This window comes from Conger conger, chromosome 2 (genome assembly GCF_963514075.1).
Source record: "Conger conger chromosome 2, fConCon1.1, whole genome shotgun sequence".
Classification (NCBI taxonomy): domain Eukaryota; kingdom Metazoa; phylum Chordata; class Actinopteri; order Anguilliformes; family Congridae; genus Conger; species Conger conger.
This window is the reverse complement of record NC_083761.1, coordinates 13014668-13036378: the sequence shown is the minus strand read 5'-3', so window position 1 is coordinate 13036378 and position 21711 is coordinate 13014668. Positions and strand designations below refer to the sequence as shown.

General features: G+C 43.8%; 1 protein-coding gene across 4 annotated transcripts in view; it reads left to right on the top strand.

Annotated features, from left to right (window-relative positions):
- The window catches only part of LOC133121725 (poly(ADP-ribose) glycohydrolase-like), a 52401-nt gene extending 31261 nt beyond the window's left edge, over positions 1-21140 (top strand). For all 4 annotated transcript variants that reach the window (XM_061231138.1, XM_061231137.1, XM_061231139.1 and 1 more), the window contains 6 exons: positions 6315-6393; positions 7679-7787; positions 13960-14065; positions 18518-18646; positions 19905-20005; positions 20625-21140. In XM_061231138.1, the coding sequence (XP_061087122.1) occupies positions 6315-6393; positions 7679-7787; positions 13960-14065; positions 18518-18646; positions 19905-20005; positions 20625-20648 (548 nt within the window). In that variant the 3' untranslated portion in view covers positions 20649-21140. The remainder of the gene's footprint in view (positions 1-6314; positions 6394-7678; positions 7788-13959; positions 14066-18517; positions 18647-19904; positions 20006-20624) is intronic.
- The last annotated feature ends 571 nt before the right edge of the window (positions 21141-21711 follow it).

Genomic DNA, 21711 nt, shown 5'->3' with positions numbered 1-21711 from the left:
CCTCGAGGCCCTGCCTGTTGTCCCACTCTTTCTGCTCGAATTGTGCCCATTATAACCAAAGTGACATTATTTCTTACGCCGAGAAGTCTTGATTGCTCTGGCCAGGGCGCAATCACCGATGTGCGCTTGTTGGTCTCGACAGAAACGTAAACACACTTTTCAAAAGCAGCACGGTTTTTCTCTCGCACATAAAATGGAGAAACTCGGGAACCAGGCTAAAATAATCATCGATAAATGGCACAATTTTATTGCAATTATGCATTGATGCTCAGCAAAAAAAATGGTTTTCTTATTTTGGTTTATCATCCAAGCTTTGTTTTAGCTTATAAGTTGTTTTGTTTTGGCTTGTATGTGGCTTGTTTGGCTTGCATGTATGTTCGGTGTACCTGGTATTCTTTAGCAGCTGTTGTGAGTGGGTAGCTGCTCGCTCCTGATTTTCAGGGTAAATTAATTAAGACTCCCAGAATCCTCCTTGCTTGTCTAGGTAATGAGCTCTGGAAGGTTTCCTCATCATGTAAAGTGCCTCTGACACACGCAGGTCCTTGACCCCTGGCTCTGTGCCGCCCGTGCCGTCTTCCTACTCAGGAAATGAGAGCGGCACGAGGTCTGCTGTATTTTGAATCGTGACGCATTATCGAAATCGCCACCGATCCGCTGAACGGCGCCCCTCTCCTCGGCCGGCCGAGATGCCCTGTTAATTGTATCAATGGGAGTCCATTCATTTTTTTTTATCCCTCTCTCCCGCTTGTTTCCTTTCCAATTTGAACGTGAGGCCATTACATTGATCCGCACCGGGCCGCCTGGTTATTCTTCATCTCCGCCCGACAGAATTGCCTTATTTTTCACTCCCCGTTTCTCGGCCGCTTGTTTACTTCCCCCACAGTCCGTCAGAGCAGCTGTCACTGTCGAGTCGACGGTTTAAAGTGACCCTCACTCATTCCGTGACAACTGCGGTCCGTACAGGCCCTCTCGCTGGGATCATCAGCTCCGACTGTGGGAGTGTGTCGGCGAGCTTTCCGTGTCCCAAACACATCAATCTCACGTATTTACACCTCTCCAGTGTCTCTCCCAGCTGCCTCTGACATCCCTTTCTGCTTTAAATGTATTCAAACCGAGTCCGGTCTCTGCTCTGAAGGACGACCGATCACTGTCGACCGAGGCAAACTAAAGAAGTTGTTGCAGATGCATCGGACTAATGGAGATCCCGCAGCATGCAACGTGATATTTATCTTTGCTCTCACAATCGTCCATACCAGAAAATGGCCGTGACAAATTGATGCAAATCGCCGCCTCGCTCCTACGGGAAGACAAACTGCCTCCATGTCAAGACTTGAGCTGGATCTCAAAACCTAAAATGGCAGCGTAGACAGCCACCCTTGGGGGCCGGGGGAACCTTCCTCAAGAATTTTCTTTCTCTGACCCCCCCCAAAGCCCGCCGTAATCGGCGCTTGGGTACGGGGATGAAAAGTGCGATTTCCACCTTCAGATGGGTTTCGGCACCCTAGATAAGAAGGTCATGTCTGATTGCGTTTAATAACCGAAGTGAATTGAAAATGCGCACACAGGGACAAAGGTGCTGTGCTGTGGCCAGCCATGGTCTTAATGCATTTCAGCCCGAGGCGCCGGCTTAGACCAGTAATGGAGCCGGCCCACTCAGTTTGCCCTTCCACCGCAAGCGTTTAGCCGCAGTAGCCGTGTCTCGCATTATATTCCGCGGTTAAAAACAAGAACACGTTTTCTGAACATTTCTATTTGTTTATGTATGATTTATGTGTGTTTATGTCTTTTAAAAAACAGAATGTCACAGGCACTTTGTGGTAAATGAGAACAGGGTTACCCCCCCCCACCCCCCACCCCACCCCCGCCACAACAATATCCAATTATACCCCTTGTGGCTTTCAATATTTATTTCAGGGCTGTCGTGTTGTAGTTTTGAAACCAACTTCCACTGGTTTCAATATCTGAGGTACCGTGATGCCTTTTCTTAGAACTGTGAAACACGTTTTTAAATGCATTTCCCTGATCCTGCTTATTTTATTGATTAAATCCATTTTATTGAAAGGCTTAAAGGGATATTTCACTTTGGTATAGCTTAAGTCATTTTGTGGAACCTAACCCCCTTGTGTTTACATAGTATGAATACTAGAAACAGCAGCTGTCCCTGCTGACCGTTAACAGCATCACCATTCCTCCTGGTTGCCAGGCTCCCAGTTCACTCCTGAAAATGAATGCGAGTGATTAGGGCGCCTGGCAACGGGGAGGAACGGTGATGCTGTTAGCGGTCAGCCGGGCAGCTGATGTTACTCGTATTCACGCTATGCAAATACAGTTTGGAGTGTTTGGTCTTTCACTGATTGGTCCTGTGGCTGGCGAGAGATCTGTCACCGTAGCGATGAGCGAAGACGGATAGCGGCGGCGCTGGCAGGGTGAAGGGGGAGCGAGACCGTGACGGCCGTGGGTGTGGAGCAGCTATGGGGTCTGTCATGGCTGCCCACAGAGGCACCTGCTGCCTCAGCTCTCCTTCATCAAGGTCTCCTCCCACACAGACGCTGCTCTGCCCAGCTGAAGGTCACTGCGGAGACATGCAGCCAATGGCGAGCCAAAGATCCCTCTCCCAGGACGCAAACATAGACGCCAGTGTAATAACGTTATGACATTTTCCCTCTGTCGGGAAAAGGAGGGAATGCCCGCTTCTTTCCGAGAAACGGGGGGGGAATGCCCGTGTGAACTTGTAGCCATTTTAGTTGACAGGAAGTCACAATGCGGGGCGACGTGGCTCAGGCGGTAAGAGCAGTCGCCTGGCAGCCGGAGGGTTGCCGGTTCGATCCCCCGCCCGGGCTGTGTCGAAGTGTCCCTGAGCAAGATACCTAACCCCCAAATGCTCCTGACGAGCTGGTCGGCGCCTTGCATGGCAGCCAATCACCGTCGGTGTGTGTGTGTGTATGAATGGGTGAATGAGAAGCATCAATTGTACAGCACTTTGGATAAAGGCGCTATATAAATGCCAGCCATTTACCATTTACAGCACATTAGCAGAACCGCCGCCGCACCCCTGAATGGTGTTCTTCTCCTCAGCCGCCTGTTAATTGTATCAATGGAGTCAACGTACGTAATGACGAAAAAGCGGTATGACGTTTTTCCTTCTGCCAGGCAAAGGAGGGATTGCCCGTGTCCGAGAAACGGGGGAAACGTCTTTGTGAATGCACTTGTAGCCATTTGAATGGAAGAGGGTTGCTCGAAGTCGGCAGGAAGTCATTGATAGGGATATGGAGACCGCCCCCCTTGTCTGTATTCTCACCCTATCTTCAGGGCACCTCAAACGGAGTCACCTTGAGCTCTCCATCCATTCCCTCTCCCCTCCCCATCTAGCACTTAGCTTTATTACAGTCCTGCAGAATTAATCACCGCTGGAAGACCTGCCCAAGACCTACTCAACTAATGGACCAGGCCATTCCATCATCTTTATTAAAAGAAGGGAATATTTGTTGTCATCTCCGTTTTTAGCCGAGTCTCCATTGGATCATTGCCGCACAGTAAATTGCATTCTCCTTGTGATGCATCTTGACGTGGAGCCTAATGGGCCCTGCCGTCCGGGTGAAATTCGTAAGAGTGGCCCGGCCTAATTGAATTTCTCTTGATTGCTTCATGTCTGGCTGCCATCGTGGCGGTCATAAATACAAATTGGATCAAGGGGGGGAAGGCAGATGATTCACCGATGCCCAGCCCGACCCAGGAAGTTTGACGCAAATGTCAAGAGTCGTTTTTTGTCAAGAGCATTTAGGGCAAAGAGATTCTGGTCTCTCTGGGTTTCTTAGAAATGCCGGGTTCGGTCCTTTCTGAGGTTGAGTTGAGAGTGGTGTCTGACATTTGGGCCCGTCAGTATTTGCTTTCTATGCGACAGTCTTACTGTATACAGTAATATGTCTGTATGAATAGGTTGTCTACATGGCCCGTGTACATACCAGCATACTAGCGGAGCGTAAGAATTCTCAGTTAATGCCTAAACGGTCCAAAAGTTCACTGGAAAGTTATTTGAAATCATGCAGTCAAAAAAGCCTGTTATCCTTTTGAGGGGTCGTTTACGACTTTACAACTTTTTAGTGGGTATATTCTCCACACATTGCTTTCCCCAACCGCTTTTGAAAACGCCAACCCCTACTTCCTGCTTGTCCAGGAGCCATTTCTGCTTGCAAGTGTTTGATAATTCTCAAGAATTATCTCAAGTACTATCAATTAGTATGAAGTTCAGCGAAATGCCCTCAAAATCAGGTCACACATTGGAAGTCCTACGCATATGCAAATCAGCCCGGAGTTGCCTTCCTCAGACCAGTCGAGTAGCCTCTAATAAATGTGAAAACGTTTTGAGGAGTCCTAATGGCAGCCTTTGACCCGGTGGCATTACGAGTTAGTGTTTCGTTCTCGGTGACGCCAACCGCCTTTCAGACAGAACGCGAGCAAATTGTTCCACGGTGAAAAGAGGAGTGCTTTTTCGTCCCTTTCATTCCGCAGATTCCTTTCTTTGCTGAGGAAGCTTGTATGAGCCCAGCTCCACAGCCGCAGCAGCCCCCAGAGAGACCTGCCATTTATCCCCTGTCTTTTTCCCCACTGTTGTCATTGTCTCCGAGACATAGTTCAGCCGCGCGGTGGAATAATAATTCATAACGTGTACTCATCCTCAGACGCCTGCATCTTTTCACCCTGTCAGTTTAAAAGAAGCCTTGTTGATATCTAACCGTATCCAAACTTCGTCATTTTTTAAAAATGCTTGCATATTCAGTATTGTTGGGGTGTGCAATGTTTTTATTACGAGTTGTGTCCTCGGTATTTAATCTCTGAGGCATTCCCAGACTTTGCATACATGGGAATTCTTGCTTTGACCGATACAGTCATTTGATTTGCTGGTCAAACGGGCAGAAAAGCCTGCACTATCAGGATGAGGCAGGGCTGTCTTTTATAAAGGCAGACTCAGCCCTCAGGCCAGAGGAAGACTATTGAGTGGGGTGAATAGTCACTGTGAGAAGGGACAGTGGAATTTCATCTTTACTGGTATTGATCTATTTTATTGTGTTGCATTTTATTTGCAATCTGATTAAGTTGAAAATAAATCTTAAACGACCCCAGTCCTCTGTTACTGAAAGCTCCTTTGACTGTCGGTATTTGATTGTCGTTTTATTTCCTTGAACTTTAAACATTTAGACACATATATTTTACCCATCACCAGCAGTCAATATGTGCCAATATTAGACGTAATTGAACTTTATGGATTTGATTCATTAAAGATTTAACTGCTTAAGAATCTACGTAAAAAGATCATGTCCGTAACATTTCAATTAATTAGTACATTTTTGTAGATTCGTCACTCTGGGGAACTTAGACACGGGGCACTAATGAGTTCTGCTGGTGTGGGTATGTGCGTGTCTATGTCAGTGTGTGAGGGTGTGTGTGTGTCTATATCTGTGTGTGTGCAGCATATGTACGTTTGTCGGAAGTAAGATGGATATATGTGGCATTTCTCTGGAAGGAGGCGAACGCATTAATTAGTTCCAGCAGCGGAGCCCGTGTGTGGTGACCAGTGCCTGGGCTGATCAGATAGTTTATTCATGCGCCGTGGCAGGGAACTGCGTGCGCTAATGGCCTGTAATGAGCGGGAAGTTAATTTGCAGCCTCATTGTTCTGAACGCTCCCCTGTCCCCATGAGTGCAGATCCCCCCCTTCTCTCGCTCCTTTTCCACGAAGGTAATATCTTGACCTTCCTTACGGGGTCTACAGCTACTCCTGTAGCCTCACTTGTTAGCGCTTCGGCACTTGAAACGCTATTCAAAATTCTCAGCTAGCATGGTTATGAGCCAAGCTAATTTTAATCCCTCTTCCACTGCTCAATTCACCTGTTTTTCAATTTTTTCACCCCAGTTTCTTCTGTTTTGTCACTTTTTCGGTACTTTACAGCAATAAATGATCATTCTGTGTAAAACATGGTCAGTTGTCACATTTTAAGCCATGTATTTATTTTAATTAGTGAGCCTTATTGGTTACCGTTCTTTCCAGTTCTGTTCTTTGTGTGGGGATTTAAAAGTGTACTTTGTGCTTTCTCACCTCTATCACCTGTCTCAATTTTTTGCCCTCTTGAACCTTGTACTTTTAGCCTTCTTGAAATTTGTACTATATTTTTATATGCGTTTCATTTGTATTTTGCCTTGCTTTGGTTAAAAATGGCTGCTAAATAAAATGTAATGTAATGTACTTCTGGCAATCACAAGTGGACAGCTTGTGGACAGGGTTTCTGTGCTGACTTTCTGCCTCCTCTTGTTTGTCAGGCACGGAGCAGTACAGCAGATACACTGGCTACGCCGAGACCTACAAATGGGCTGGAGAGCACAAGGACGAGACGCCCCAGTAAGCGCTACTGAAGCACTGGTTACTGCTGGCCACGCTTCCATAGTGGACTTTTTTACAGAAACGTGTAGAAGTCTTACAAGAATGAATTAAGTTCAGCTGACATTAGCTGACACCGGTTGCTGGTTTGATCTCATTCTGGGTGTGTCGAAGTGTCCCTGAGCAAGACACCTAACCCCCAAATGCTCCTGATGAGCTGGTTGGTGCCTTGCATGGCAGCCAATCGCCGTTGGTGCGTGAATGTGTATGAATGGGTGAATGAGAAGCATAAATTGTACAGGGCGGATAAAGTTGGATAACGGCGCTATATGAATGCCAACCATTTACCATTCAAGAACCTCTTGAAACCCTGATGATACTTTGTGGAAAGTCTGACGGAGCCACACTGAGCGTGCGGCCTGAGATTTCACCTCCGATTAAAGTCAGCAGGAGCGCCTGATGCGGCGCGCAGGTCCGTCTCCGTGCCCCGCGTTTCCGGGAGCGACGGGACGGGCCAGAGTCCCGCTCTGCGCGGGACGGGGATGCCTCTCTCTCGACTAACCGAGGCGGAGCGCCGCGGAAGCCGCCGTGCGTGACGCGATCCGCTCGGACAGCCCCGGCTCTGAGAGGCTGGAGATCCTCCCAGCGCCCGGGCAGAAAATCCGCTTTTTACCTCCGATTATCTGCACCTCGGGTCCCCGCAGTCCGGCTCTCGCACACATCCGCCGCACTGTGTGGCCCAGCCGTGCTACGGCCTTCTTCATTGCTCTAGTACTTTCACAAATTCATCTCTCTCGGATTCAGGAGCCATTCAAATGTAAAAAAAGTATTGTGTTCAGGTTAGAAGAAAGAAAGGTTAATGCTTTATTTACATGCTGTTAATTACCTAGTATTTACTGTGCAAATGACAGCTATGTGCAAATATTAGGTAACTACTTTGATTTCCGAGGTAAGTTCAATGAAACAAAGTCAGTTAGTGGAACAAATTTAAGGACTATGAAAATGCGGAATACAAATCAAAATAGTTACCTACTCTGATAATTACTCATATGTTGCTGGTAATTACCGGAAATTACCTAGTAACACCTGTGTAAATGTATCTCTTGGAGTTAAAGACAGTCATAATGGTTACCTGAATGCCCCCAGACATTAATGTCCCCAGGGTCTGAAACAGGAATGTCACATTCACAACATTCACAACATTTCAGTTGGGTTCCTATGCGTATAGCCCGTTCCAGGCTCTTATCACAAAGGCTGATGTATGGCTTTTGGTTTGTGTGTAACTGAAGCTTTCTCTCCTGTGTAGAGATGAGTGGCGCAGAAGGTACACAGAGATCGTGGCTATAGATGCCCTGAGGTACAGGCACTTCCTTGAGCAGTTTCAGCCAGAGAAAATGACTCGAGAACTCAACAAGGTGAGTGACTTTTTTTTTCCTGTATAGTCCAATGTTGTGCCACACTTTACAGAAAATAACAGAGCAGATTTTTTAAATGCATTCGAATCCACCCGTTTCTCTCAGTTTTGAATAGATATTTAGATACACACACGCCTTTTTAAGCGCAGTTTAAAGCACACATACTTTTGTAAAAACGCATGCCTTTCGTTTTCTTGTGAAAATGAGAGGCGTACACATGAGAAGAGTTAAAAATGTAATTTTCAAGTCCCCAACTAAACCCATTGTTTGGCATTCAATTGAAACGTCCCCTTTCCTCTAACTGATTTAATGTTGCCTTGAACCCCCCAAGGGCTGATTAGTTTCAGGGTAGTAACATTAATGTCTAAACATGCACCTGCCTGGCCAAATGTGGGGAGGCAGGGTGGGAAAAGGTGCATCTCTGTGCCCACCTGCACTGTGTGCTGGTCTACATCGACACAGCAGGTGTTGAGTTGCACAGACCTCCCACGGAAGAGAGTTACTGCCGTTGAACCTTGTGCGAGTGAGCCCTTCAGTGGGTCTGCCTGTCCAGCCTGTGTTTCAGTTTGCATGAAGTGACCCTTGCTGATGTGATTTGTGAGGCCAGTTGGGCTGCTGGTTTTCAGGGGGATTGGGTTTAAGGGGGTATGTGTGTTTCAGGCATCGCACCAGCATGGCCCTCATAAACAGTGACCAGAGAGTGGAGCATCAATTTTTTCTTTGATTTTGTTTCAATAACAAAAATAAGCAGGTTGACCGAGAACACGTTTTCATTGCAATAACGGCCTGGCCACAACAGCAATATAATAAAACAGATGTCTATATTTCCCCAAATTGGCAATTGTAGCTGCAAATAGCAAATATTCGACTGGGCATTCCCAATTTGGGTGGATTTTAGACCTGTTCAACACCAAGTAGGGTGCCAATATAAAAAATATAAAAAACACGGTTGCAAGCAGGTAGTGAACCCAGGAAAATAACTAGAGAACTCAACAAAGTGAGTGACGCTTCTTTCCTGAATAGTTCAATGTTGTGCCACACTTAAGAGCCGATTTGATTAGAATGCATTTTGATTTCAAACACACATACCTTTTTAAACACAACTTTTATAACACACACACCTTTTTAAGCACACTTAAAAAAAATTTTATAACACAAAAGTGAAAGAGACATGGTCAGAATAGATTAAAGTCCCGGTTCCAATGACTCTCCATTGGACTCTCACTGTGATACAAATTTAAAGTAAATTTGGGGTCAGAAATATTGGCTTTGTTGGACATAAGTGGTTTTTAGGATTAGGCCCTTAACAGAGACCAAACTAGCTGTGTAGCTCAATAAGTTACTTGTGTATGCCATCAAACTCACCCCTGAACTGACCATTTTTTGCTTTTTGGATATTGTTGTAGTGAATCATGGCGTGATGCAGGTCTCCGGCCATCTTAGTCTGTCAACAGGGAACCAGAAACACTTCTGAATGATGAGGCACATTTGAAATGAAGTAAATCATGTCTGCTCCTTTATTATCCTATTGGAAAGCCAATATGATGCTCTAAATAAACAACCTGATATACTATGATTAGTCTTCCCCACTAACTAAGTTGCCTGGCACAGTATGGTTATGGGTCCTCGGTCTGTAGTGGGTGTTGGATAAAGGTAAAAAAAAGAAAAAAAAAGCTCATTTTATTTAATCGGAAGTTTTAATTAATTGAATTGTGGGAACCTCTGGGTCCTCCAAATGTTACAAACCGTTATATGACCGCATTAAAGCCCACTGAATGCACATTCTGTTTCACTGTGCCAGTCAGCACAGCTGCCCGCTGTAAAACACATCAAACCCATCACCGTGTAAATCGGGCCAATTGGCAAGGGACACTTTTCCACTTGGGTTTTGGAGCCCAAGCGGGGTTATGACCAGAACCACGGTGATGTAAGCTGCATGCGGTACGTTTTCCACCGGACCGCCCCAGCGTCAGCTCGTTCAGAAATGCCGCTTGCAGCGGAAAATGGAGCTGGCCAAAAGACCAGCCTAATGTTTTATTTCAGTGGCCTGAAACACCGCTACACTTAGGTGAGACTGGGGCAATGATACACACTGTAAGAGTGACGTGTTTGAGTTTAACAGTGGAATCATGCAGTCACTGAATCTGCAGGTGAGGATCGAGGGTAAATACAGTAATATACTGACAGACACACGCACACACACTGAGAACGATGTGTTGTTTGTGTTTAACTGAGGAACCCTGCAGTCTCTAGGTGAGGATCAAGGGTAAATACAGTAATATACTGACACACGCGCACTAAGAACGATGTGTTGTTTGTGTTTAACTGAGGAACCCTGCAGTCTCTCTATCTGCAGGGGACGTTCGAAGGTAAATACCATACTGATAGATACACACTGAGCGACATGTTTGAGTTAAACTTCACTAGAACCAGCCCTGTTCTACAGTAATGAGTTTATATGGTATGTTATAGTAATTCGTTCGTTTATAGAGTTAAACGGTGAACAATAAAAATCAGCTATGCTTTTGATTGCAGAAAATTGTGAGCATTTTATATAATTTACTTTAAAAAATGTTGAGTGATAGCTGGAATGACTCGACATTCTTTTGTTACTTTGAAATGTAATTCAATGTGCATGGAAGGAATTCATATGATTTTTTTTGTTGTTTTGGTTTGAGTAAGTCTACCATTAACACAATACTTTCAATTTCATGTAATGTGCTCATGCGATTGTGTGGTGGTTTAATAAGTAGATAATTATGCCTAGCGTAATATTCTGTGAATAAATGAAACCCAGCAATGCAATTTGTCCTCCTAAAATATTGTATGAAACTCTTCATGATGTAACCATTTTGCAACTCATAAAATGAACTTGCAATTTAAAATTGAATTGCAGCCACTTCATGCTCAGCGCTTGAACGCTGTTTTAGGGACAGTTTGTTCTCGGTTAGTTTCCAAACACAAACATGACCATTTTGTATTATTTATTACAGTAGAAGAAATGGGAGGGAGGAAATCTACCATGGCTCTTTGATGTTTTGCTTTGATCTTCCATAGATGAATTCCTCTGTAATTGTAATACCGTGAAAGGCTTGACGCATTGGATAATTTTATGCACCAGTGAAAGCTTTAATTGGCATTTAAGTTAAAATTAGGCTCGCACAGATTTTAATTGCCTTGGTGTCAAACCATTACATTCAATCACGTAACGTAATCTAATAAACGCTGTCAAATGTAATCCAAATTCACCAGCGTGGTTTACCTTGCTTGAAGTAGACTCGGTTTTTTATTTGCTGTTTGTCTCTGGAGTTAGCTTACAAAAGCACGGAGAAATAAATGTCTATGAGCCAACCATTTATTATTCATTATTTGCATAATACTTTGTTTATTGTCTTAGGAAAATTGAACTAATGAAACTGCAGATCCTAAATCAAGCTAAAAAGCTGCACTCATTCATGGGGATTCCCCCAAATCTGTAAAATATGTGTCGTACAGTGTTGTTAAAGCGCTTGCTTTTGCAAAATCTGAAATTTCTATTCCTTAAATTTCCTTGAAGCATTTTTGTTTGTGATTCAAAATATATTTTGCGCCACCATGCTTCACTGTCTTCCATGTACTGTGGCTTGAATTCACTACCCCGGGGTTGTCTGATGTACTATCAATGACCACTAGACCCAAAAAGAACTATTTTACTCTCCAGTCCACGGAATGTTATGCCGTTTCTCCTTGGGCCAATTGATGTGTTCCTTGGCAAATTTTGACCGATTCTGCTCATGCCCTTTTTTCAACAATGGTGCTTTAAGGGGGCTTCGTGCTCATAGCTTAGCTTCGATCAAACGTCTTCTGACTGTAACAGCACTTACAGGTAATTGTAGATCACAGGTGTCAAACTCCAGTCCTGGAGGGATGTTCTCGGCACCTGTGGTTCATTCAAGTCATTGATTGGCTAAAGAATCCACACAAGGCCTTAATTGACAACTGATTGTAAGGAAACTCCAAAAACCTGCAGACACTGTGGCCCCCTGGGAATTCAGTTTGACACCCCTGTTATAGATCATCTTTGATCTTTCTGGAGCTGATGAATGGCTGAATCTTTGCCATTCTGACTGTTCTTCAATCCGTTTTAACAGTAGTTGCTCGTTTTCTTCCGCTTGTTTCAGGTTTTTGTTGCCGTTTTAAAGCATTTTATTCATTTTTGCTGAGCATCCTATAATTTGCTGCACTTCTTTATACGTTTTCCCCTCTCGCTATCCCCTCTTTTAATCAAATGACATTGTTCCTCCGAGCAATGTTTGGAACAGCCCATTTTACTTAGCAATTCAGAAGGAAATATATTTTCTAACAATGTGTGAAACATTTGCTTCCCTACTTCCTTAATAAAGGACAATTAATGACACCAGTTTTTTCACAGAATTAATGAATTCTCTAATTAAACTCCACACTGCTATTATTTTGAACACTCCCCTTTCAATGAATGAGTCAATTACTCGGAACAAACAGCGTGCATGTCATGACGGTTGGGTCTGTTGTTTTTCTATTACACTACTATATCTGCAAGTAAAGTATTTGGCATGCATAAATATCACTACTGCTAATAACAGTGGTTCATCAGGTTACTGATGTTGGACTGTTATTTTCTTGGACACGACTGTATGTATAACCGTGTTACTACATTTTATTAACATGCTTATTGCCTGAATCTATACTCAATGACCACATTATTAGGTATTTAGTAGACTTTTTTTTCTTTCTTTTTTCTTTCTTGTTCTGCTGCTACTGTATCCCATCCACTTTGATGTGTTGTGTTCATCTGAACAACACCTGAACCTCTTGACCGTGTCTGCATGTTTTTGTACATCAAGTTGCTGCCACATGCTTGACTGATTAGATATTTAAACACATGATGAACATGCGTCCGTGGAGATTTTATCTGATGCACATTAGTAGCATCAGCAGGATGGCAGGTGTCTCATATTGGTTTGTAATGGAGACTTGGGTTATTGGGGTAATCGTCTATACTGCGTGGAGTATATGCATTCCATGTTGGCAGGAATACTTTTTCTTCCTCTCTGATGGAAATTCACATTACCAAATCAAGACGTTGATGTTGTCAGGCCTCACATCAGGAAGCGTGAAAAAAAGATGACAGCTCTCAAAGAGATTGACAGGGATGTGAGAAATGCTCCAACATGGAGATCAATCCTGCTTGGAGAATTGTTCAGTCTGCTGTCACAACTGCCCTTTCCGAATAGGAATTTACAAACGGAAGAGAACGGGTGCAATACCAACTGTTCATTTTCACTCCCGGCACATACCATCTCAGGCGCTAATGCGTTTTCTGAGGTCTCGCAAAATTCCCAAACGCTGTGAGTCTAGTGTCCCTCTATGCAAAACCTGGTCATTTTTTAACCGTATGCTAATCTACGCTTGCATGCCTAATGGTCAGGTTTGACAATTATATTGGATGACCTTATTAAATATGATCACGCTGTCCTCTTATTGGTGGATGTGTTATCATTGTTGGGCAGTACTACTTAGGTAATGATTTTTCTATGAATAATTGAAGGTTGTATGGCTTCAGTCAGGCCGTGGTAATTTTACATGCGCGGTATGCTTCTGACTTTTTAAATGCAGAGGAATTGGCCTGGAGGCATCAGAAATGATGCTGTTATTTCATACGTTCCCCCGTTATGCGACTGGGTTATGTACAGGGCTCATAATTAGAAAATGCACCCGTGGTTGGTAGCTACAGGGATCCTGGCCTTGGGGCAAATGAGAGCACATCCAGTCTTTAGTGCAGGGGCATTGGTACAACAACAAGCTGTTTGCACACAGGTCTCTTTGTGTGTGTGTGTGTGTGTGTGTGTGTGTGTGTGTGTGTGCGCGCGTGCGTGTGCGTGTGTGCGCGTGTGCGCGTGCGTGCGTGTGTGCGTGCATGCATGCGCGTTTCTGTTTGTGTGTGCGCGTGTGCGTGTGCATGTGAAACATTCAAGCATGAGGAGCCAATGGGTGCTGCATGTAACTCCTTTACAGCCGGTCTCTTGCTAAAGTTACTGTGTTCATAAAAGATCTGCGCTCAGCGTTTGTCATGTTAGACAGAGCTTGGCCTTGGGGAGGAATAGGGTCACTTTTTCGTATCTGTCACTGATGATGTCATCCTCCCTGTCCCCAGGCCTACTGTGGCTTTGCACGTCCTGAGGTGGAGAGCCAGCACCTGTCTGCGGTTGCCACGGGGAACTGGGGCTGCGGCGCCTTCGGAGGCGACACCAGGTTAAAAGGTACAGTGGGGGGGAGGGGGGGGGCAATGCCAGCCAGTGACTTGGTGAAAATCAAGCTAATTGCTCCTTTAAGCTTGATGAGTTAGTCCTGTTTTATCCATCTTGTGGCATGATGCTGGCCTCTTCCATGATCAGCACTTGTCACAATTTTGTGCTGATTGTGTGTATCTATGTACTTGTGCATGATTGTGTGCGTGTGTGCGTGAGTGTGTGCGTGAGTGTGTGCGTGAGTGTGTGCGTGAGTGTGTGCGTGAGTGTGTGCGTGAGTGTGTGCGTGAGTGTGTGCGTGAGTGTGTGTGAGTGTGTGAGTGTGTGAGTGTGTGAGTGAGTGAGTGAGTGTGTGCGTGAGTGTGTGCGTGCGTGAGTGCGTGCGTGAGTGCGTGCGTGAGTGTGTGCGTGAGTGCGTGCGTGAGTGCGTGCGTGAGTGTGTGTGTGTGTGTGTGCATGCGTGAGTGTGTGTGTGTGTGTGTGTGTGCGTGCGTGAGTGAGTGCGTGCGTGCGTGCGTGCGTGAGTGTGTGCGTGAGTGTGTGCATGCGTGAGTGCGTGTGTGTGTGTATGTGCGTGAGTGTGTGTGTGCATGAATGTGTGTGTACGTGAGTGTGAGTGTGTGTGCGTGAGTGAGTGTGTGCGTGAGTGTGTGCATGAGTGTGTGCGTGCGTGAGTGTGTGCGTGAGTGTGTGCATGCGTGAGTGCGTGTGTGTGTGTGTGAGTGTGTGTGTGCGTGAGTGTGTGCGTGAGTGTGTGCGTGAGTGTGCGAGTGTGTGTGCGTGAATGAGTGAGTGTGTGTGTGAGTGTGTGCGTGAGTGTGTGTGCGTGAGTGTGTGTGCGTGAGTGAGTGCGTGCGTGTGTGTGTGTGAGTGTGTGTGTGTGTGCGTGAGTGTGTGTGTGCGTGAGTGTGTGTGTGCGTGAGTGTGTGTGAGTGAGTGTGTGCGTGAGTGTGTGCGTGAGTGTGTGCCTGCGTGTGTGCGTGAGTGTGTGTGCGTGCGTGAGTGCGTGCGTGAGTGCGTGCGTGCTTGCGTGCGTGAGTGTGTGCGTGAGTGTGTGCATGCGTGAGTGCGTGTGCGTGTCCCAATTACCTACGATTTATTGATGTTTTCCTGTTATATAATTTGCTATTTCATCTGTTTTTAAATCGCATTGTTATTGAGGCAGGTTGTACACTGACGCCCACACATTCACACACCCATGCTGAAACACACACACTTAGGCACGTACACACATACGCTTGGGCAGGCACACACACTGAGGCACACACGCACATACACACACAGTTATCTGCACATGGGTACATTTGTAAAGCAGTCTCTATAGCGTGGAGCAGTGTGAATCCTCATTAGTCTAACCTCACATTCACTCATTTACTTAGTCTGTTTGTCTGCCCTGCGGTTATCGATCCCCTGCCAAACTTTTATATTTTTCATTAAAAGTGGAATTGATTGCCTGGCCCAGTCCATCAATCCACGCTGGGCCCCTGTCACTGCCCTGCGTCACCTTCGATTGGCAGAGGGGCTCCGACCGTCTCCGCCAGCTCGCCGCCGCGACTCCGTCTGAAAGCTCTCAGACGAAAAACACCAGCCGCCCCGCCTCCCCCCGGCTTTCTTATTTTCTGTCGCCGTGAGAAACGGGCCTTCGTCCAGCTTCCCTCGTCTTCGCGGCCGGTTAACCAGCCCCTCCGCCCCGGGTCACCCGAGTGCAGGTCCCTACTGAATTAGAGATGACCTCTTAATGACGCCCCTCCTGGGACGCTCTCCCACCCTGCACAGGGTGGCAGTGTGGTGTAAATTACTGCGAAATAGGCTTGTGACCTGTAAGTCAGGTTGGATTCCCTGGTAGGAGACTGCCGTTTTACCCTTGAAGACTGTGCTTAGCCTGAATTGTTTTGGTAAAATAACCAGGTGTATGAATGGGTTTATTATGTAAAAATGAGAAGGCTGTATAAGTCGCTGTAGAATCTGCTAAATGGGGTAATCAGAGATACTTTAATTAGAGATGCATGTACGTCAGGTGCTAGCATTAGCTTTAATGCTCATGCAAATGAATGATAGCAACAATTACCAAATCCTCCATTTATTGCGAATGGCCATGCTATGGATTATGGGTAATTTTGCAACAAAAGAGTGCTCAGTGGTAACGATACCGGCCAGAAAAAATGAATGGAAGTAATTTTGGAACTTCATTAAAGGTGCTAATTAAACCTTGATTTAACCAAGCATTACAACCTTCTATTACATTTTTTTCTTCTTCATGCTTAGAAAAAAAAACCTGTCTGCCTTAATGTACGCTGCATTATGAGGTGTGACAACTAATATTTATCCAGCTAAAAAAAAAAAATGTTTTTGACATGATGTTTGGCGCCGAAACCTTTCACAACAGAAGACCACAACCTACGCCATCTCATTTTATCTGAATTAGGACCTGAGCCACAAAGTGCAATATGGTAAGCTAGCCCGACTGAATGGTGTTACACCCCTCATCCACTGTTTAGCTCCTGTTGACGTATCTCTAATCAAAGTATCCCAGCCATAATGTAATGAACTATAATATGCAGAGGGAAACCCCAGAACGCAGCTCTGCTCATCTTAAAGGCTTACTCTGTAAGCTTGCTAATGTTGTTCTTCCCGAACATTAATCAGCAGACTTATTACCAGCCTCTTTAAATATTAACGTCTCTGGGGCCGTAGCTTGGCGTTGGACTTGGTGACTTAGATTGAAGTCCTCTAAGGGGAACCTACCACTGTATTATTTACCTTTTTAAATACAAATATAAATTAGTGTGGCTGTATTCTGTGCACCCAAACATGAAATATGGGTAACTCTGGGGGACTCCCCTATTGTGAGTGCAGTTTACTCATTCAGACCCTGTACTGTGCAGGCAACAGAATAAGACTTTCAGTTTGAGGAACAAAGCCTTTTGTTTTTCTTATGTTTGGTCAGTTAATAAAAAGAATGCATACATTTGACAAAATTGATGATACTAATAGTTACTAATATAATATACTAATATAATATAGTACTAATAGTTTTTTTTATTTAGAATTTATTTATTTATTTATTTATTTTGTACTGTTGGGAAGTTTACAGCTTTTAGGTTACAACAGAGCAACAGAAATACAAGGGTTGAATGACTTTGATTACGTTATAGAGAATGAGTTAACAACCTTAAAGGTGTTACAGCCTGACGCATAGCAGTGGTTTACCACCCTGAAGGGCAGTTATTTCCTCATAACTGACTCGTTCATAGGGTATTATCCCGCGTATACCACGGCTAACTTGCCAAAGTAATGTAGCTATGGACAATTTATTTTTAGTTTAGAAACTAATTTATTCATTGAAAGGCAATGGTAAGGGGAGAAAAAAATAGTCCCTGTTGCTGAGAAAAGATTATTTCACGCAGCCTAAAATTGCCTGCTGCAACTAAAAGCCAACTGGATCATCGCCGAAGAAAAGTTCACTAGCTCACCATCGCCAAAAGGAAATAACGTTAGGCTATCAACTAATGTCAGCTCGCAAAATAATGGCAAGCAATTTATAGAAATCTGTTGCTGTATTCCAGACTTCAGTGCCATGCAACTGAACGAAGCACTTCCCATTCTGAACTGAAGCATAGAAAGACCGCAATATTTCCTTGAGTTTTACAGCACTGTAGCTGTCAAAATCTCTTGCCGTTTCTCGTTCTTGCAGCCAGTCCCACAAAATGATGTGTGAAATTTACAGATTTAACACTATATGTACAGTACTGCGCAGAAGTCTTAGGCACCCTAGACTTTTTATATATATGTTAATGTTTTTGTGTCTGTCAGTATAAAATAACACATTTGAGATTTCCAAATTTTTTTTTTTTTTTTTTTTTTAAGTTACATATTACTCTAAGCAACTGAATACTTTTTACATAAAAACTTGATCAAGGCTGTCTGAGATCTGAAGCAAGGAGCCAACCAAAGTCTGCAGAAGAACTGTGGCAAGTTCTCCAACATGCTTGGAACAACCTCCTTGCTGATTGTCTTATAGAACTGCAGGACAGTGTTGGCTATCTCAGAGAAGTGGTGCAGTTTTAACGCCGATGGATGGTCACAAAAAATATTGCTTTGATTATGTTTTTAACTATTCTGCCAAATTACTCAAATTTAATGTAAAATATATAGTATGTTTATTTAGGACCTTTCATTGAATTATTTTTGAAAGAATCGTATCTGTACAGAATGTTATGCAGAAACCCTAGCCATCTACTCAATGTAGAGAAAGAACTGGAAATCTTTGCTACCTGATGACTGCACATCTGTAACATGCACATGCTGTAGACCCTGACGTCTGTTGAATGTGGAAATGGTACCGAAGGTCCCAGCTGCCTGATGAATGTACCCTAGCGACATACACTAGCCATGCGTTGAATGTAGGGTCCGTAATGGCCGCCCTTAGCCGTGCTAATGGCTCAAGGCCTCCTGTTTCCTCAGCTCTGCTGCAGATGATGGCGGCTGCCGAGGCGGGGCGAGATGTGGCCTACTTCACATTTGGAGACGATCAGCTCATGAAGGACGTCCACGATATGCACTGCTTTCTCACCAATAAGCGCGTCAGTGTCGGTAAGGGGCTGCACCAAAATGGATTGCACAACCTGTATTAGTACAACATGTTATAACGTATTGTTGCAGGGTGTAATAGTTCATCGAATCCTTTCAGATTCTAGACGCTCTGTTCCAGCAGTAAAAAAGATCAACAGGATGCTAGCTAAGATATGTGACCCGTTCTGTTATAATCAGCCGTACGCGGCGATGGCCAATTTCACAAAAATCGATGTCTATCTACATGCATTTGCTTTCATGCTTAATGTCAACAGTTGCCAAATGTTCAGAGTAAAAATATAGTTTTAAATGATTTATGCATAAGATTATTACAAGTTATAGCCCTGGAGTTTAGCCCAGTGTGAGTCTAGTCTCTAGTCTTTTTATTTTTATTTATTTATTTATTTATTTATTATTTTTATTTAACTAAAAAATAAGTTATACTTTTCTTATACCTTTGTCAGACCACACTGAGTAGTGTGCCCAGTTCTGGGGGCCGTAGTACAAGAAAGATATAGATGCGCTGGAAAAGGCTCAAAGAAGCGCAACCAGATTGATTCCCGGTATAAAAGATGAAAGTTACGTTTTTTAATCCAGCTAATTTTATGTAATTTATTAGCTGTGGAAAGGTTAATCCATTAGTTATGGCACCCCATCTAAGATCCAAGTGTAGCTCATAGCATCGGTAGCATAGGTACTGGTGTGGTATGAAAGTACAGTACGTCTAGGCCAGTCTAATGCACCTGTTGAATGCTTTATATGGAGGTTATGTTATAGGGTTGCACGATATGATGAAAGTATGCGATAATGTTGTTGAATATTGCGATGACAATATGACTTGCGATAAATATATTTTGAAGTATTCTAATGTCTTTCTGCTTTAGGTGCACTTGTAATATAGACTTCAGACAATGAATAGCCCATGCCCACTGAACAAAGAAAAAATGCATTATTTCCAGCATGCTTTTATTGAACAAATTGCACATGAACTGCCAACCAATCAATTTAAATAAATACTATTCATCGCAGTTCATGCAGTCTTTTGCGATGTGTTTATATCGCCTGTTCATACTGTATCTCGATGACAATAAATATGCAATACATTATGCAGCCCTATTATGTTACACTGCTTGCTTTCTAAGCAGTTGCTGTTCACAAATATTCCTTCAAATGTACAGTGTCATGGGTGCATGCTGCTCAGTGCTATTGGGATAGAGTAGTGTGTGCAGTTCCTGGGCCTTCTGACCACGGTTCTGGCGATTCTCTCTCCTGTTCGCAGGGATGGTGTACGGTCTTCTGGAGCAGTACTACAGCTCGGTGTGCAAGAGCTGCCAGTCTCCACGCCCAAACATCGACCTGTACGGATTCATCCGAGACAAGGTCAACTAACCCCCGGCCCCCCATTAACGACTTTTCCTGCCGTTAAAAAAAAAAAAACACCACTCTCTGCCATTTTGTTTTAGATTTATTTTTGTATGATTCTCAGAACCTTCCTGGACAAAAAAAAAAAAAACCCCGCCATATGCCTTTTCTACCCCCTCTTCCTCCTATTTACTGGGCGAAATATTATTCAATGAGTCACAAAACGAGTCATGGAGGGACAGAGATAAATAATAGCAAATAGCTTGTCTCAAGGGCTCTGCTCTACATTAATCTCCCCTGCCTTCTCTGAGGACTTTCTCTCCTAATGGATCAGAGGCAATCGCCAAATGTTGTTGCCCGAGCCTTTCCACAGTCCTGTAAAACAAAGTTGTCATTTTAATGGAGATACATGGGTTGCCCAGTTCTCTCTCTACCTATCATGTTTTTTTTTTTTTGTTTTTTTTTATATTTTCACAGCCCAGGCAGCTTCATTGAATTAGCCAGCTTGCTCAGCTGTTATGAAGATAATAATTATACAGTATAAACTTAAATATCTTCTATGCATGGAACAATCTCAGACATTTTCACTAAGCTTTCTCTTTTTGTTTTCTCTTTGGGTGACGTTCCCGTACACTAGGTGTCGAGTTACCCACGCCTGTAGCAGTCTAACTGAGGGCTTGGTGTGGTGGATGATCGACCAGCCTGGCTTGCCTATGCTTTTGAACTGATGAGCACTGATGTTTGGCCCAGGTCTTCCTTTAGAAGTCAGTGTTTCACCCCCCTGTCCCAGTCACTCTTCCCTAGTAACCGTGTAAGCAATGGGAAGTTGAGACCTGTGTATTATGTTTAGTGCACTGCTTTCTGCTCAGCTCTTCAAGTTAACAAGCACCTTATTAGAGGCACGTGTCTGCCTTGTGAAGAGGTTGGGCCTCTTACAACTGCATTTTATAATTTCATTATATATTTTTTTGCCTGGTCTTTCTTTTTCGTCTATAATCAAATTTGTTTTTGAGAGTTGAAAACATGTTGGTTTGATTGGCAATAATATCTGAGGAAATATGGGATTCATAAAACAATGTGTTATTGCAGTTATTTTATACTGTACACTGTATCATATTATAATTTAATAATTAAAAATCCCATTGCTGAACAATATTGGCTTCATTGTGTTTATTTCATATTGTCCTAATGATTTCTTGCTCACACCGTATTAGGCTGGCATGAAAACACAAAAACGTGAAACAACCCATCCAACTAGTAGTTAACTAGTAATAGTTATTGATGTATCAATGTCTTAATAAAACATTTTGTGAGGGTCTGCATCTTAATAGTTTGTGCGAAAATGGTCAGAGGAGCCTGACTCTCCTTCTGACGAGAGAAACCCTGAGCACTTGAGGCTTGTAATCATCTCTTCCATTAGAATAACAGTAATGGCTGTTGGCTAGTGCACAAGAGCCACAGCTTATCAAGCATCTGTGCAGTTTTAGCTTTTATCATTTAAAGACTCCTGCTTTGCCCTTTTACTCCCAGTTTAATAAGGTCATACCTTTTTATAAACCGTACATGAAGCCTCATTAACCGGAGCAGGAACTGATCCAGATCCTCGCTGGGAAAGATTTCCTGTCCTCGCAAAATCAATTCCTTTCAGTCTCCTCTGAAGTACAGTCACATTTTGGTTTGCTCATTTTTGGCAGTCTGGAAGGTGGCTCCAGTATTTCTGTAAC